This window comes from Zootoca vivipara, chromosome 14 (genome assembly GCF_963506605.1).
Source record: "Zootoca vivipara chromosome 14, rZooViv1.1, whole genome shotgun sequence".
Taxonomy (NCBI): Eukaryota; Metazoa; Chordata; class Lepidosauria; order Squamata; family Lacertidae; genus Zootoca; species Zootoca vivipara.
In genome coordinates this window covers 28,176,365-28,194,004 of record NC_083289.1, presented here as the reverse complement: position 1 = coordinate 28,194,004, position 17,640 = coordinate 28,176,365, and the positions used below count along the sequence as shown (strand labels likewise).

At 56.6% G+C, this 17,640-nt stretch overlaps 1 protein-coding gene across 1 annotated transcript; it reads right to left on the bottom strand.

The window, feature by feature from the left end:
• Positions 1 to 201: 201 nt before the first annotated feature.
• Positions 202 to 16,830, bottom strand: STRC (stereocilin). Its single transcript, XM_060282767.1, has 27 exons — positions 16,773 to 16,830; positions 15,619 to 16,662; positions 15,473 to 15,497; positions 13,710 to 15,009; positions 12,947 to 13,009; positions 12,582 to 12,698; positions 11,938 to 12,104; positions 10,955 to 11,144; positions 10,393 to 10,508; positions 9,135 to 9,267; positions 8,637 to 8,807; positions 7,887 to 7,943; positions 7,279 to 7,446; positions 7,034 to 7,177; positions 6,701 to 6,759; positions 6,482 to 6,605; positions 6,260 to 6,351; positions 5,438 to 5,576; positions 4,775 to 4,977; positions 4,600 to 4,690; positions 2,718 to 2,846; positions 2,392 to 2,601; positions 1,744 to 1,899; positions 1,291 to 1,436; positions 977 to 1,125; positions 781 to 878; positions 202 to 564 (listed from the first exon to the last, which is right to left on the bottom strand). The coding sequence occupies exons 1-27, from the start codon at positions 16,828 to 16,830 to the stop codon at positions 202 to 204; spliced, it is 5,712 nt and encodes a 1,903-aa protein (XP_060138750.1).
• Between the last annotated feature and the right edge of the window lie 810 nt (positions 16,831 to 17,640).

Below are 17,640 nucleotides of genomic sequence, written 5' to 3'. Positions count from 1 at the left end.
CTGCCCGGCATGCAGAAGACGCAGGGTTCAATCCCCAGTCAAAATTATCCTGCAGAGATGCTGCCAGCCCGTGTCAAACAGTTCTGAGACAGGTGGTCACACTGGTCGCCTCGTCTGCCCCGTGGTACTGGAGGCAGCGAGTGGGGAGGGGGGCACAAGACGGTCGCAGGCACCAGCCAGAGTCAGTGCAAAGGGGCAGCTTTATTGCAAGGCCAGGGGGGGCCCGAAAGTCAAAAGGAGGCAGCAAGATGGAAGCAGCAGCAAAACAGCTGGGCGGAGCCCTGAGCCACTTCTGCCTGTGGAGGAAGAGGAGCCAAGGGTCACTGGAGGGGCAGCACAGAGCTGGGAAGTGGCATGCCAGTGTGGGCAGTGCCCATGGTGAGGCATGCAGGGGTCAAGGCAGGGGTGGCACATACTCCTGTGGCCCTGGCAGGGCTCCCCTTCGCACTGCGCCAGCTCCAGGGCCCATCTTTGCCTAGGGCTGAGGAGTCCGTACTGCTGGGCTGTCACGGCCGATGCCTGGGGGCTTGTCAGACTGAGCAGCTGGGCTGGGCTGAACACCACCTGAGGGGGAGCAGAGAAAGGCGAGGCAGAACCCACCAGGAGCTGCCAGCGCAAGTGGGATGGTGCTCCACCCCCCCACACACACACACCCCTTTCCGCTGGGCCCAGCACTGGAGGGGCAGCCCCTGCCTGGCCCACATTTAGAGTCCCAGCTGAGAGGCCCGCCCCAGGCTTCCCCCTCCCCGTCCCAGACCTCCAGGACAGCAAGGCACTCACTGCAAATTTTGGGGCGGGGATCAAGGCAACTGCCACTGGGGTCAGAGCCCGAAGCTGCTCTGGGACGAGGGACGAGAGGACGATGTCTGGCAGCCCCGCTGGGAAGGAGAGAAAGAGGCAGGTGGTGCCCACCCAGGGTGTGTTGCCCCAAAAGGAAGACAGAAGCAAGGACTCCCTCCACCACACAGCCACCTACCTGCCAGCGTCCCAATCTCTGTGAAAATCCCTGGGCCCCACATGGCGACAGGCCCAAAGGCAGAGGGGGTGACCAGGAGCCAGGCCAGGGCATCCAGTTTCTCCTCAGAGCAGCTGAGATGGAGCAACCCCAGGAAGGAGGCCGCTTTGCTGTGGGGAAGGAAGAAGGCTGTAGTCAGGGTGCAGGGAGGCAAGTGGAGGCCTCTGCACTGAAACAGAAACTGGATGTGCGTGTGTCCTGCCTGCAACCGTAGAAGGCTGGGAACAGCACCTTCCATCCCCTCTGCCAATCCCTGTGCCTTCCAGCCTCCCTACCTGAATTCCTGGCTGTTGAGCTGCCTGATCTCCGCCACCTGCAGCCCACAAAGGAGGTGCCCGAGAGAAACCAAGTCCAGCAGTGCCAGATTTTCCGCGCTCACCTTGTGCTGCTTTGCAAGGAGGCTGCCAACCACAGCTTGCATCTGGGTGTGCAGAGAGAGACAATGGGGAGATCACATCAGGACTTTGGCCAGGCACCCAGGCAAAGCCACGTGGCTGTGGCTGGCTGGCAGCTTCTGGCCAGGCTGGCTCAGAAGGCCTGAGACTAGAAAAAGGGGATTGAAGGTGGCATATTCCCTCTGAAGCTCAAACTGGCCACAGGGACACAGTTGTCTTCATGGATCAAATCAGAAGCCAGGATGGCTTTCGTCATTCTGGGACTTTGCCTGGGAAATCGGGACACTTGGGAGGTATGCAGTGGGTGAGCCAGGAAAATGAAGGGCCCCTCACCTGCCTCTCTGTCCAGCCTTCCAGGGCCCCCAGCACTGACAAGGCTCCCCAGTCAGGAATCTCCAGCTCCTGTAGCTCCTCCTCGCTCAACTGGAGGGCCAGGAAGCCCAACTGCAGCATCTCCACTGCGCCCATTGCCCAGGTCGGCCCCAGAACCTGCAAGCACAGGGGGACCCTCCTAAGCCACTGTCCCTTCGCACCATGGAGACACCCCCCACTCCTGAACAAGAGGGTTTCAAGGTCCAACTGCATGAAAGGCATCTCTGTAGGCTGGACAGGCTGCTTCCCTGGGCAACCCCCGCCCCGGTCCTTTGGGGCTGAGGGAGGCCCAAAGTGTTTGAGGGCTATTTATGGCAGGAACCGCCTTCAGCCAAGGCCCTGGGTGGGTTTCAAGGCCTGGCCTACACACTGGAAGGGACCTACTAAAGTTAATTGACGAGACTCACTTAGGTTCATTCATTCCAGTGGGTCTACTCTCACATACCCGCCAACATTTCTCCAATGAAAATAGGGACGTCTTAAGGAAAAACAGGACATTCTGGGGTCAAATCTGTCCCTTGAAAATAGGGACACTTGGAGGGTCTGCTCTGAGTCAAACTTGGCCTTGGGACCCTCTGGGGTCAGAATACAGTCTGGTGGAGAACTCACCTGTTTGGCTTTGCTGAGAGCAGCCTGGCGCTGATATGGACGGAGGGCGAGGTCCTGACTGATGAGGCTCAGGCAGTCATGGAACTGGTCCAGCTCCATCGCGCTGATCTGGGTGGCGCTCCAGGCCGAGGGGAAAGAGGCCCGGATGTCGGAGCAGCTGGGCACAGGTTCTGCACAGAGAGTCCAGCAGGGGTGGGGATGGGCAATGAGCTAACCCAAAGGGACAGGGAGGGTCCCTAACCCCTCCCCTTGGTCTGAGTGTGCTTCAGAGGCACCTCCTCAGACAGAAACTCACCTTCCTGGGAGCCCTCCAGGCTCCTCCTCACCAGGGCCTCTTTCTGGGCCTGCAACCCCCCACCTGGCCCTTGAGGGTCACACAGCCGGCCCTGCTCACTCTCCTCCCACAGCTTCTGGCTCTGCAACAGCTGCTCCACAAGGTCCTTGCTCAACACCGCCTGGAGCAGAACAGGATGGGAGAGGCAGGTCATAAAATTATGGAACTGTACAGTTGTAAGGAGGGACCCAGGTGGCGCTGTGGGTTTAACCACAGAGTCTAGGGCTTGCTGATCAGAAGGTCGGCGGTTCGAATCCCTGCAACGGGGTGAGCTCCCGTTGCTCGGTCCCAGCTCCTGCCCACCTAGCAGTTTGAAAGCACATCAAAGTGCAAGTAGATAAATAGGGACCGCTCCGGCGGGAAGGTAAACGGCGTTTTCGTGCGCTGCTCTGGTTCGCCAGAAGCAGCTTTGTCATGCTGGCCACATGACCCGGAAGCTGTCTGCAGACAAACGCCGGCTCCCTCAGCCTATAGAGCGAGATGAGCGCCGCAACTCCAGAGTCGGACACGACTGGACCTGATGGTCAGGGGCCCCTTTACCTTTACCTTACAGTTGGAAGGAACCCCAGTGATCATCTAGTCCAACTCCCTGCAATGCAGGAATCACAACTAAGGATGCCAGAGAGGCAGGGACACACTGACACAGCAGAGCTCATCTGTGGGGCTCCTCTCCCCACTTCACCCCCTCAGCCCACCCCACCTCCCCAAGCAATCAGATAATGAGACAATAGGAAGCCCTTTTATGCAATGTCTGGCAATTCTTTTATATATATATATATATATATATATATATATATATATATATATATATATATATATATATATTCTTATAAAGAAGTACTTGTCAAGCAGTGCATGAGCAAAGGTCCAGAGGGTGGGGATTGGGGCAGATCTACTATAAACTAATGAAACAAGCTTCAGGGGCCCTAATCCCAGAGGGGCCCCAGAAGTGATTTTAGTTCACATGACTTAACAATTTTAGGTCTAGTAGACCCAATTTGCACAGGTGGCGCTGTGGTTAAACCACTGAGCCTAGGGCTTGCTGATCAGAAGGTCGGCGGTTCGAATCCCTGTGACGGGGTGAGCTCCCGTTGCTTGGTCCCAGCTCCTGCCAACCTAGCAGTTCGAAAGCACGTCAAAATGCAAGTAGATAAATAGGAACCACTACAGCGGGAAGGTAAACGGTGTTTCCATGTGCTGCTCTGGTTTGCCAGAAGCGGCTTTGTCATGCTGGCCACATGACCTGGAAGCTATACGCCGGCTCCCTCGGCCAATAATGCGAGATGAGTGCGCAACCCCAGAGTCGGTCACGACTGGACCTAATGGTCAGGGGTCCCTTTACCTTTAGACCCAATTTGCACGACTAAATTTATTATTTTTGTTGGATATAATTCAACGATCCCAAAATTTGAGAGTCAACAGCACAGATGTTGTAAAGGTGAACTGTTGAAGTAACTTGAAAATGATAAGGCATAGGAAATTTTTGTTTACACCAATGACTTTGGCGTGTGAGATGATTGAGGGCAGCAATTTTAATCAAAAACTGAGATGTAGTAGTTATTATTATTAATTTTAAGTGATCTGCCTTGGAACAATCCCACTGAAGAAGGTAACAGAGGTTACCCAGACCTCATTCCAGGTTGTGAAGGGGCCACCATAACATTTCAAGCTTCAGGGGCCCCCAAATATAGGTCCACCACTGGTGAGGATGCCACTGGAGGTCAGCCCTGGCTGCTAGGTGGAGCCTCCATTTCCAGAGGCAGCCTGCAGCTGATTGCTGGATGCTATCAGAGCTATTTGGCAGTGAGACAGAATGCTGAAGCACACTCCAGCACACGAGATAGACATGGATACAGACCCTCACTCTGCCTCACCTGGGGGATTTGCTGGATACTCTCCGGAGGGAGCCTGAACACCAAATGCCCCAGCTGCTCCAGCTCCACCTGGCTCCAGTGCACTGGGTCCCTGTAGTGGCGAAACAGTGAGGTGGTCATGTAGGCAAGCCAAGGCCTTGAGCTCAGCCAGGGTCCAAAAAGGCACCTTCCTCACCCCAAAGCACCATCTGCCATCAGCAGTTGCCCAACCACTTCCGCAACTCCATTATCGAGGCAGGTCTCCCGGAGCTCATCCAGGTGCTGGAGCAGATTTGCAGGATTGGCATGGACCAGGTTGTCGAGCTCCAGGAAGCCCACCAAAGGGCCAAGCAAGGTCAATATCTCCACTGAGATGTCTGCCTCCCCTTGGGACCTTTGCTGAAATACAGAGGGGAGGGAGGTGGCTCACACTGGTCCCAGCCAGGAGTGGTGGTGCTGCAAGGAGTATGGCCTGGGAAGGGTAACTTTGCTGCTGTCCCATCCCTGAGGCCAAGGGCAGGGTGCCTGAAGACACAGCACTCCATCAGAGCTCACCGTTGCATTTTGACACAGGGAGAGGGGGGTGGAGAGGAGAGTGCCCCTAGGAATTTCCCTCCCTGCACCCTTCCCTGTGGTCCTCCTGCACCTGGAAAGGATGGAATGTGTCCCAGGTGAGCCTCCGATTATTGGCTCATTTTGGACCTCACAATATAACTATTGTCCCCATTTCACAGATCCCAAGCAAATCAATAAACCCACAGCAGAGCTGATGGTGGTGGTGGGGAGGTGGAGAAGTGCACTGGGTTCCAGCTGTGCCACTCTGGCTCTCAAAACTGGTCGCTGCTCCTCTCCCCCTTACCAGTAGTGCCTGCAAACTGTGCCGGGCGAGGGCGGCCCGTCGAGGGGGTGGCAAGACCAGCAGGTTGCGTGGGTGGCTCCTTACATAGTCCAAGATCAGCAGGAAGGACTTGCCAGGAAGCTTGTCCAGCAGGTGAGTCCTGGCCAAGAAGGGACACCTCACTTCAGCAGCAAGAAGCAGGCCAGGCAAGGCAGGGAGGAGCGCTGGATGTTGATCTGGCCCAGTAGCACAGAATCAAGGGGGTGAAAGGAACACACACACCCCACCTTAGTCAGTACAGGAAACCTGCCGCCTGCTGAAATGCCTGAAGACTCAGGAAGGTCTTCCTATAGGTTCCTCTAAAGCAGGGGTGTCCAACTCCCAAGAGACTGCAATCTACTCACAGAGTTAAACACTGGCAGTGATCTACCCCCTTTTTGGGGGGTTCAGGTCAAAGTTGTTGAGTTTTTTTCAAGCTGGAGGTAAAATGTTGAGCTTTTTTTAGGGGAGCCACAGATGTTTAGCTTCTTTTGAGGGAGCCAATGATATCCCAGTGATCTACTGCAGACGACCCCTGATCTACCTGTTGGACATGCCTGCTCTAAAGCCTTTTCTGTGGCAGATATTTGAATACGGCGCTCTCTCCTCTCGCCAAAACATACCCTGCACCCTTGATGTCTTTCTTAGCCACTAGGGGGAGCTTCCATGCAGCCAAGAGGTCTGGTGCCCATCAAATCCTTGGTCACAAGGAGGCAGCACAAAAGGGTTGCTGCCACCTACCTAACCGGATGTATTGGGTGGGAGGGAGGCCAGGGACTCGGGGTTGGGATGCAGGTCACCTACGGCAAGTCCATGAGGAACTGGGGTCCCAGCCCCAGCAACTCTGTAGTAGATAGGCTGGGTCTCCTCTGGATCTCCTCCCAGATGCATCCTTTCTGGAAACAAAGGCGCAGCTTGGCATTAATTGAGGAGGGGGGCATTATGTACCCAGGCCCACTGCTCTGCACCCGCTGAGCCCCTTCCCTGCTCCCATCCAGGGTAGGCCTCTCCCCAATGCCTTCTTACCAGGCTCCAGGGCAGGTGGAGGTCTTGGCTGTAGAGAGCTTCCAGAACAGCCAGAAAATCTGCCCCAGCTTCAAAGGTCTGCAGAGAGGTGCAGGATAGCCCCATAGCCAGGTGTCCCAGTGCCCTGCCATGGGGAGAGAGTTCAGCCATCACCACCCATGTCATCCCATTAGCAGAGGAGGGAGGGAGGAGGGGAGTTGGCAGGGGTGTGGCTCTCACCAGATCAGGTCCCCCGTCATGTTGGCACTGGCTTCAATGCTCTGCCAAAGGAACTGGGCCTGAGAAAGAGGGACGTAAAAAGAAGCTAGGAAGCTGCCTTGTGGCAAGCCAGACCGTGGGTCCATCTAGCTCAGCACTGTCAGCATGGACTGACAGCAGCTCTCCAGGCTTCCAGGCAGGGAACAATTCCCAGCTTCCCCTGGAGATGCTGGTGGGTGCTGAGCCCATGGCTGTCTGCATGCTCTACCCCTGAGTTATGGAGACACCACAGGGAGTGAATGACACCCTTTGCTTTGGCCTCCCATCGCCCTGCCCAGCACTCTTCTCCCATACCTGCTGTGGGGACCAAGGTGCCTTCCGGTGCCAGCTGCTCCTCCCCAGCAGGGCCTGGGTGTCCACCTGCAGGAGCTTGAGAGGGACAGCAGGCAGGAGGCAGTCCAGGTGGGCACTGAGGACAGGGGACTCTGGGCCATGCCTCTGGGACAGGCACAAGAAGGGGACACGCGGTTAGGGAGGCTGAAGCCATTCGAGGGCACACACACACAGCCGCCCGGATCCCTGTGGGCCTCGCCAGATACCTGCAGAGCTTGAAGCAGACCTGCCTTTTGAGCTCCTGAGAGATGGGGCAGAGTGGGGCCCACACATGCACAGCCTCTGGCCAAGACAGCCGCCACCGCCACCTCCAGAGATTGGGGACCCAGGCCAGCGAGGAGGGAGCAGAGAGGCTCAGCCCCACTCAGCGTCACCTGCAGAGACAGAAGGCAGGGTGGGAGGGAGGCCACAGAGCCCATCACTGAAAACCAAGGGGTGGAGTGGTGGTACTGGTGGGGCTTTGGATCCCCCTGCCCAACAATATCAGCAGACAGGGAAATGCTTTGCATTCCGTTTTGGATTGAACAAGCATGTCTGTAGCTTGCAGGTTTACAAAACGGTTATAACAGAGGCAAGATTCCCAGGGAGCTCCTCCCTCCCCAGACTAGACTTTATTTCTCACTAGTTCGTTTCAGCTCTTCATTCCTGAAGAAGAGTGAGTGGGCAGGTGAGGTGGCAGATTCTCCAAGCCAAGCTGGGGTCTGCCATCTTCAGAGCTGTGGGCCTGCCAACTGCTGACCTGTCCCTGCTGTCTGGACCAGGTCAAACAAGGAGGTCTCTGCCCCAGACCTCCACACCTACCTCTGAGCTTCACCTTCTGGGTGATACTCACATTCTCCATCCGCAGTGCCTGCGAGAGCAGCAGGAGAGCCTGAAGGGAAGAAGGATCTCTTAGTGTGGCAGCACCTCCACTTTGGAACTCCCTGCCTATTGATATCTGGCAGGGTCCTTCCTTGTACTATTTTCAGTGCTTGCTAAAAACATTCTTATTTATATAAGCCCACCCAGATGCTTAGAAAGTTGATTGAGTTTTAGGCTGGATCTACATTGATCTTTTAAACGTTATTAAATATACGTAATGTTCTGTAACGTTTAATGCAGTTTCCCATGGCTGGTGGCTCGCTGCTCTGCAGTGCCCTCTGGTGTCACATTTTAATAACACATTTTTTATGTTATAAAACATGAGTATAGATCCACCCCTAAATCTGCTTTCAGTTTTTTTTGCTATTACAACTTTATGAAAGTTTTTAAAAATTATTGCTAATTTTTCTTATTGATAGCCATTGTTTTATATTTAGAGGGTGGCTTTAAAAAAAACAACCCAACAACAATCAAGTAGTGTATAAATTTTACTAAATAAATAAGCAAACAAACAAGGAAGCTGCCTGAGCATAAGGAAGTGGAAGCCCTAGCTCATCCCCATGACAGGGAGTTGGTGGGATTGACCTAGGCAGGATGTCTCCTGAGGTAGGCTGCTGCTGCCCCCAACTCTGGAGAGGTCAAATTTGCCTAATACCCACCCACCCCCACGGCAGATGCAGGGCATACCCTCAGTACAACTCACCTGGGCACGGCTAAGCTGTGCTGCTTGCAGCTCTGGGAGGATAGCCCCTACCTGAGACTCTGACAGGCCCCGCAGGAACTCCACCCCCATGGCTGGCACAAGACCCCGCCAGGATTGCAGCTCGTGGGAGCCCACCGAGGAAGGCAGGAGCTCTGCCAGGGCATGGGCCAGCTGGAAGGAGGAGGAGGAGGAGGAGGAGGAGGAGGAGGAGGAGGAGGAGGAGGAGGAGGAGGAGAAGGCAATGGCAAGTCAGATGAGGTGGTGGCCCAACCAGGGGAAGGAGCCAGCTTTGGTAAAGGAGGCTTCAGTCCTGGAGAAGAGGAGGGTTCTGCAGATTTGCTTCCAGTTGGGAGAGCATCACCAGAGCTGGATCTCTGTGAAGAGTGGCTTGCCCCCAGAAGGAGGCTGAGGGACAGTGGGGAGAAATGTCCTCAGCAGCACTGGCCCTAGGCTAGGCTCTGCTGTGCCCAAGAGAGCCTGGTCCTCTTCACCACTCACCTGCCCATGAGGGTCCACCACCCCTCTGGCCACACACTCCAGGAGGTGCTTCTCGATCGGCCCCCACGGATCTTGCAAGGGGGAGATCAGACGCAAGTCCCCAATGCTGAGGAAGCAGGTGAGAGCCCCGAGCCTGTGAGGATGGGGGAGGGGGAACAGGCAGAAGTAGGCTGTTGGGACTTGCTCGCTTGGTGCTAGCCACACCCCATGTAGGCCTTCCTGCTGTTCTGGACCCCAAACTCTGATGCTTCTGGTTGGATGTTGCTCCAGATGCACAAAGGGTGATGCTCCTCCCCCTCTGAAGAGCTTTTGCTCTTTCAAGAAAGCTCCAGTTCATAGGAATCAAGTTGGGGAGAGTTGCTGTTGCAATCAGCTCCTGCTTTTGGGCTTCCCACTGGGGCATCTGGCTGGCCACTGTGAAAACAGGATGCTGGACCAGATGGACCCCTTCAGCCTGACCCTGCTGCTGCTGCTGCTGCTGCTGCTGCTGCTGCTGCTGCTGCTGCTGCTGCTGCTGCAGGGCCCTTCTGAAGTTCACATGTTCTGTACAACCCAAGTGTCCACAGACTTTGAAAGAGAACTATGTGGACAAATATCCTTCCATCTGGGGTTCTTCAGCTCCTGTTGCCGTGATGCATCTTTGCCAGGAAATACTTTGGGGACAAAGTGGTTTAATACTTTGGGTTAAACCACTGAGCCTAGGGCTTGCTGATCAGAAGGTCGGCGGTTCGAATCCCTGCGACGAGGTGAGCTCCCGTTGCTCGGTCCCAGCTCCTGCCAACCTAGCAGTTCGAAAGCACGTCAAAATGCAAGTAGATAAATAGGAACCGCTACGGCGGGAAGGTAAACGGCGTTTCCATGTGCTGCTCTGGTTTGCCAGAAGCGGCTTTGTCATGCTGGCCACATGACCTGGAAGCTATACGCCGGCTCCCTCGGCCAATAATGCGAGATGAGTGCGCAACCCCAGAGTCGGTCACAACTGGACCTAATGGCCAGGGGTCCCTTTACCTTTTACTTTGGGGACATAACTCCTGCCTGGTCTAGCAATAATCATGTCACCGGGGTCACCTTTGGCTTGTCTCTTGAATGTAGCATGCCTTGCTCTCCCTTGGACCCAAAGCCATGTGGAGTGCTGCCTTGGGAGGAAATCTCTTCCTCTTCCTTGAACAGCTGCACCCACCAATCAGTGGGATATCCTGGGACACAAAATCAATCACCCAAGTCAGTTTGCTCCCAAGCCTGCCTCCCCACCACTCACCTGCCCACCTGCTCCTCGGTGCTCTCGTGGCTCCTGTTGAGCAAACTGCGTGCTACATGGCGCCCTTGAGCCAGGCCCAGCTCAGCCTCCTGCCAGCCATTCACCAAGCTCTGGATCTGGAGGGACACACCAACATTTAAGCGTTGTTTGACAGTGGAATGGACTGCCTTGGAAGGTGGTGGGCTCTCCTTCCCTGGAGGTTTTAAAGCAGAGGTCAGATGGCCGTCTGGCATGGATTCTTTAGCTGTGATTCCTGCATTGCAGGGGTTGGACAACATGACCAACCTTCTAACTCTACAATTCTATTATTTTATTAAAACACCATCCCTGGCATAAGTGGGTACTCTGGGGCATGCTCACCCCCCCCGGGGTTCCAGAGGGTGTGCCACCAGCTTCCAGTCCTGTGGGGAGGGGGCTGGAGGCAGGGACTGCACCTTCTCACAAAGGGTTTATCCCCACAGAGGCAGCAGAGTGCTTGCCCAGCTTTCCAGGGGCAATTGAAGGAGATGCCCAGGACACACACACACCCGGGCTGCTCTCAGCCTCTGCACCCTGGTCCCACCTGCTGCTGTGTTAGCTGAAGGAAATGGCCAAGCGGAAGGTGAGGAAGGAGAGGCTGGAGGCTGTGAAGGAACTCCGGGGGCCAGGAAGGGACTTCACCCAGGAGGTGCTCGGCCTGCAGGAGGCGCTGCACTAGGGCTCGCTTTTGTGCCAGCGTCATCCGGGCACTTTGGCTGCTAATGATGGCCAAGCTGAGGGTCGGAGAGGGGAAGAAAGAGGCTATGTTAGCAAGAGAAGTTCCCCCACCCCTCACCTGAGAAAACTACAGGCACACAGACCGCATGCTGAGTGAAGGACTACCTGGCCAATGCCACGCATGAGGCCAGGGGGATGGGCACAGCCTAGGAAGACCAACATAAGGAGTGCTTCAGGTGAAATGAGAGGGCCCAGACCCTCCCTGCAGTAAGAGGGGCTGGTTATGGCTACTCAGAAGTGACAGAAAGGACATTCTATTCTGACCACACAAGAGGTCCAGAGGGTAGCAACATGAGAACAGGCCTTTCCTGCAGTGTCTCCCTGTTTGTGGAATGCTCTCCCCAGGAAGGCTCACCATCATTATTTATCTTTAGGCACCAGGCAAAAACTTTCCTCTATAGCCAGGCATTTGGCCTTGAGCTCTCTGTGACCTTTTAGAAGCATGTGGGATGTTTCTAATATATTTCTCCTTCCTCTTGGTTTTAATGTATCTATGTGGGATTTATTGTCTATTTGATTGGTTGTAAGTCACTTTGGGTTACCCTGGACATGATAAAGCGACTGACAAATTTAATAAATAAATGCTCGAGCACCATCTTTCCTGAAGGTTCCTGCCACAAGATTGAAAGTGGAGTTGGGGACTAAACCCACCTTCATTAGGACCTGGGGCTAAACTCACTAGGGGTTCAACTGGGCAGGGAGGGCCTGATGGCTCTGGAGGAGGTTTGGGGAAAGACGCCCCAGGAAGGCTTGGGCCAAGCCATGCAGGCGCTTGGGGGGGCCACTCACACGCTATCGTTGGCCAGCAGGGCGGATGGCAAGCGCAGGATGTCCGAGGCAGCCATGAAAGGGACAAAGTGAGAGAGGTGGAGGAAGAGTTGTGGGGTCAGCTGAGGGAACTTGCTCAGGAGCTGGGCAGCCAGTGACTCCACTGCCCGCTCATCCCACAGAGGTACCTGGTGGAGGGAAGCAGAGGCAGGGCCGTCTTAACCATGCCCGGCGCCCTGGCACGACGGATCCCTCCGGCGCCCCACCCCGTTTCCCAGCGTGGCTGGCGGGCGCAGCTACACTGCGCCACCCAGCCTGTTGTAGGGCTGTTGCAACGCCCCTGCGCGCGGCGGAGGCGGCCCCAGGCCCGCGCGCCTCCGGAGAGCAGCCTGAAGCCACTGAACAGCAGGGGCACGCCTGGGGCAGCCTCAGCTGCGCCTCTCAGCGGGCACAGCGGCGCCACCGGGGGCGGGCCTAGAGCCAGCCCTGAGCAGAGGGAAAGGGAGTTCCCTTGGAGGGTTTCACAAGGCGCTGAGGTCTGGAGCTGCCAACCAACACCTACATTAAACAAATACCCCCCTTTCCATGTGGAGCCTGGTGGGCATGTCAAGGCTTCACAGGTGCTGCACCCCTAATCAAGTCCAGCCCTTCTGCCACAGACCTACCTTCATCTGCAGGTGATCCCAAGAGCGGTGCAGCAGGGCCAGGAACCTCTGGGTGGTCTCACCTTCCACTGACCACAGCAGCCTCTGGACAACCTTATGGGGCATCTGCAGGTATTCCTGGAAAAGTGGGAGGGAGAGGAGGAGGCAAGGCAGCAACAAAAGTGCCACTCCCTTCCCTGCCTCACTGGAGCTGCCACAAGGGAGGCGCCTTGGCCAGGAAGGAGGGGAAAGGGGGAGAGGTCAGCCTTGGGGTTGGAGGAGGAAGAGAAGGAGGAGAGGTGCAGCTTTGCTCCAGGGACCAGTATTGGGCAAAGGAAGTGGCTTTAGGACCAACAGGACTGGAGACTGGAATGGAAGGAAGGTACCTGTATGAAGAACTCCAGGGCTGAGATGTTCTCCTCCCTCTCCAGGAGATTCCAGAGCAAAGGCTGCAAGGAGGAGAGAGAAGAAGAGCCTGCTGGATCAGGCCAAAAGGGGTTTCTCTAGGTTAGCATCCTGTTCTCACAAGCTGGACCTGAGCACAAGAGCCCTCTCTCCTCCTGCAGTTTCCAGAAACTGGGATTCAAAAGCATTATTGCCTTAGTCCTCATGGCTAGTAGCCATCGACAGGCCTCTCCTCCCACGAATTGGTCTAATGCTCTTTGAAAGCCATCTAGGTTGGTAGGTGAGAGTGAGACAGGTGGCTATAAGTGTGTAAGATGCACCATGGAGAAAAGTGTTAAACCTTATTTTCCATTGTATGCTGAGCAGAGAAGGAGCAGAGTGCTTGATATAGTTTGGAGTGATTGTATGTGGTCCACTGACTAAATGTTCCCTCGGTGGGGAAAAATAAGTACATTTTAGTATTTCTTGATGATTTTTCAGCGGGTTGGACTAGATGACCCTTCAGATTTTTTACAATTCTGTGAAACTTTCCTGGAAGAGGAAGGGACTGAACCCATGATCTGACTCACATGAGCAATGAATGAAAATATCCTCTCTTCATGTCTAAATCCATTCATGCAGCCCAGAGGGCAGACCCCCTTCTTAGCATTCCTAGGGAGGGGACACATTCCTATCAGGCATTCCCCATGTGGTTATGGACAGTAGCCTCCCCAACCGTCCTCCTGTCCCCAGAGCATCACCCACCCCAAAGCAGTTAAGCAGGTCTTCTTTGGTGGCCGGATCCAGCTCGCCTTCTTGCAGGAACTGGCTCACATCCTCCAGGATGCTCAGGGAGAAGTTGGCTTGGAGAGAAGTCCCAAAGGAGCTGTTGCCCAGGAGGCTGGAGAGCAGGAGAGCCTGGCCCAGCTGCTGCCTGGCTCCCTCTTGCCCCACTTCGCCAAGGGCAGGAGAAGCCAGCAGGAAGTCCAGCAGCCGCAGCAGGTAGCCGGCACTGGGAGCCCACTGGGAAGAGGAGTGGGAGGGCTCTTTGCACCGGGCTAACTGGGATACCAGTGCCATCAGGAAGGCCGGCGCATCCTGGCAGAGCTGTGGGGGCAATGGCAGCACCCCTGGGAGCCACGGGAGGGAGCAGCTCCTGTCCTGCTCAACAGCCAAGCAGTGAACCAGCACCCAGGGGTGGGCCAGCTGCAGGGCTTCCAGTAGGGACTCATTGCTGCACACAAGCTCCTGGAAGCTCTGCAGGTGGGCGTCTCCACACTGAGCTAGGAAGCTGGTGTTGTGCAGCGCTTGAGGGCTCCAGGCCCTAGCACCACAAGCTGGTACTTCCATGCTCTGGCGCAGAGAGGTATTCAGCCCAGCCCCTTGGGCCAGCGGGCTGTGGCAGAGGGTGCCCATCCACTGCCTGGTGGCATCAGAGACTTCCCGCAGGCTGCTGCTGCTGCAGAGGTTTTGGGTCCAGAGTGTCTGGCTCTCCAGGGAGAGGCAGGTCCAGAAGTCCTCCCGGCCGAGCAGAGGCCTGTTCAGAGCCTCTGAGCAACGGCTGGGCTGGAAGGGCATGGAGAGGTTGGCACAGAGCTCCTCCACAAGCTCCTGGTGGGGCCCAAGGTGCAAGAGGACAGAGGCATTGCTACACACTGTGCTGTTGAACTGCTGGGGGAAGTACTCCTTGCAGGCTCGTATCCAGACCGGGTCGCCCTCGATGGAGGAGAAGTACCAGGTGGTGCTGGAACACAAGGCCTCCAGGTCTGGTGGGGGCCGGTGGGGCTCTTTGGAACCATTGAAGAGGGTGCAATACAAGTAGATGGTGAAGTTGGAGATTCCTGGCAAGCCGGGGATGCTCTCGTTGCAGGCGGCCTCCAGGACTTCTGCCTGGGAGGGGGGATCAGGAAATGCTCTCCGGGGGGCTGGAGGGAGGGTCTCGCTCACCCTGTGCCCTTCCCCAGCAGGCAGCAAGCAACTGGGCACCACAGGAGGCCATGGGAAGGAGGCCTTGGAGGCCAAGTCCACACGCAGGGTGTCCCAGCTGATGTTGTGTCTGATTCCCCTGCGAACAGTAGAGAAGAGGAGGGTCCACCACTTACCAGGCACAAGGTGATTCAGAGTGCCGTGCCAGAGATCACCAGCAGGGCAAGCCAGCAGCCACCATGCCCCCAGGGTCCTGCCACAAATGGCCCTCTGCTCAGATCACTGCCCTGACAGCACTACCACCCCTTCTGAATGTCACTCCATGCCATGTCATACCCCATGGCCTTGCCACCCTTTGCCCAAGGAACGACGAAACTCAGCCCAAGAGTGGCAACAAGAACAGCATCACCACCACCTAGTCCAGGGAAAGGAGGCTGGTCACCCCCTTCCAGGACATTTAAGAAGGCCCTGTTGCAACAGGACAAAGATCCAACATCCTGTTCTCACAATGGCCAACCAATGCCTGTGGGAAACCAGTAAGCAGGACTCGAACACAAAAGCAACACTCTCCCCCTCCAGAAGCTGTCCCCACAACCACTTACCACAGCAGCAGCTGCTGCAGACTTCCTAGGGACAGAGAAGAGGATGGTTAGGGTTGCGGCCCCCGAGGAGGCCTGGCCCATCTCTCCCTCTCCTTGTGCCCTCCCTGCCATGGCTTGCAGCCCCATTCATTCACCCACCCACCTACCTACGGAGCACTTCCCATCTGGGTCAGGCTGGGGGACCCCCACTGCCTCTGAAGCCTCAGCTGCCAGCAGGCCCGTCACATGCAAGACCCTCCTTCGGAAGCTGGTGACGAGGGTTGGGCCTGCCCTTTGCCACAGTCTCTGCCTCAGCTCCTCCAGCGCCTCCCACAAGATGTTGCCCTCAGAGCCTCCTGCCGGTTCCTGCACTTTCCCGCCCGTGCCTGGCTGCTCTGTCCGGTAGAGGGTTTTTGAGAGGCTGGGGGCACTGCGGTTGCCAGGGGGCAGCTCTCGGGGGGTCGCGGGGACCAGGCCAAAGGGCTTCTGCTGGCCATCGGTGGGGGCGAAGCCTGCTGGGCGAATGTGCAGGAAGGCTGTCCAGCCAGTGCCCTCAAAGAGCCGCAGTAGTTGCCCCAGCCAACTGGCATTCGCTTGGCACCCACTCTGCCCTGTTGGGGGGCAAAGGGACCCCTGTGAGCCAAGCAACCCAGAGAGGACAGCCTGGCCCAGGGCTTCCATCAGGTTGCTGAGAACCTCCCAGCCCTGCTGCCCATGGAGGTGCTGTGGGGGGTCTTGGGCCCAACTGAGGAGGAGGCTCAGCAAGTCCTGGGTAAAGCTCAGCCACCCATCCCAATGCCGGCTGCCTCGCCGCCAGGAAAAGAGGATGTCTTGGAGGAGCCGGTGTCCAGAGGATGCTGGTGAGAGCAGCTTCTCGGCCTGAGGTGGTGGCAGCAGCAGTGGCAGCAGGAGGCTCTCCCAGGACTCCGGGGCTTCCTGCTCCTCCTCGCCCTGGAGGTACAGAGAGATGTTGTGGAGGAAGCTGGACAGGCAGGATTCAGGGCTCCGGGCCTGGGGAGAGGGAGGATGCCTGCCCCACAGGGACTCCAGGCTGAGGAGAAGGGGATGCACTAAGCGGTGCATGTGCTGCTGATGTGCCGAGCCTGGGCTGGGCCCGGGAGAAACAGAGCCCCCTTGGCGCTGCTCTCCGGGAGGTGTCAATAGCCCTGCCAAACCCTGTCGCAGGTTCCTGCTCGGCTCCCCCGCTGCCCCTGCTGGGAGAAAGGGGACAGGGGTCACTGGCCACAGACAAATGCAGGAGGCCACTTGCATGCCCACACACAGACCCTTGACTCCCCTCCCTGCTACTACGCCCCTGTACCTGGCAGAGGATGCGTCAGCAAGAAGAGCCCCCAGAGGCCCCAGAAGAAAGGGGCCATGTTGGCACCCATCCCATGTGCACAGCGGCTGGGCCCAGGGAAAAGGCGGCTGCTCCGAGAGGCTTGAAACAGGAGCTGACACCGGAGATGTGGTGCTGGTCCTGCAGAGCCGATCCCTTTCTGCCATCCAGAGCATTAGTTACATCCAGGAAGGAAAGGAGCCCAGCCTGACATGCAGGGTCCGGCCATGGGGGCAACAAAACCCCTACAGGCTGGCAAGGAGCTAGGCCTCCCTACCCTTAGACCCTAGAGGGAAGTTGCCCATTGTGGGGGATGGAGCCCTGCCATCTGCCCTGTATCCACAAAGCTGCCCTGCAGACAAGAAGGCTCTGCAATCCCATTGCCTGGCTGGGAATGAGACCCGTCGGCCAACCTGATCAGCTACTCCATGTGGAATTGGGGAGAGGGGATGCACCATCTTGCACCATAAGAGGGCAGAATGCTGTCTGTCTGCTCTGGCATACAAGCTGCCCCAGCCCCTGGATCTGCTTCCTCAGATATCTCTTTCTACTTCTTGGGCAGCACTCTGCCCCCCTTCCATGCTATGGCAAACTATGGAGTCCTTCAAGAAGAGGAGGCCTAGAGGCCACTGGGGCACTCTCTTTGATCAACTCAGAAAGTAACAGTGGGAATCGGGATGGTTCAAGGGTGCCAGGCTGCGAGATCAGAGCTATAGGATGCTTCATGCCCACAAGTGTGAGCCCAGGCTTCTGCTGTCTCTAGTGGTCTATGGGAGGTGACCCGAACCTTCTGGTGCACAGAAGCCCCACAGGAAGCCCAAACATCACACAGAAGGAGCTCCACGAAACC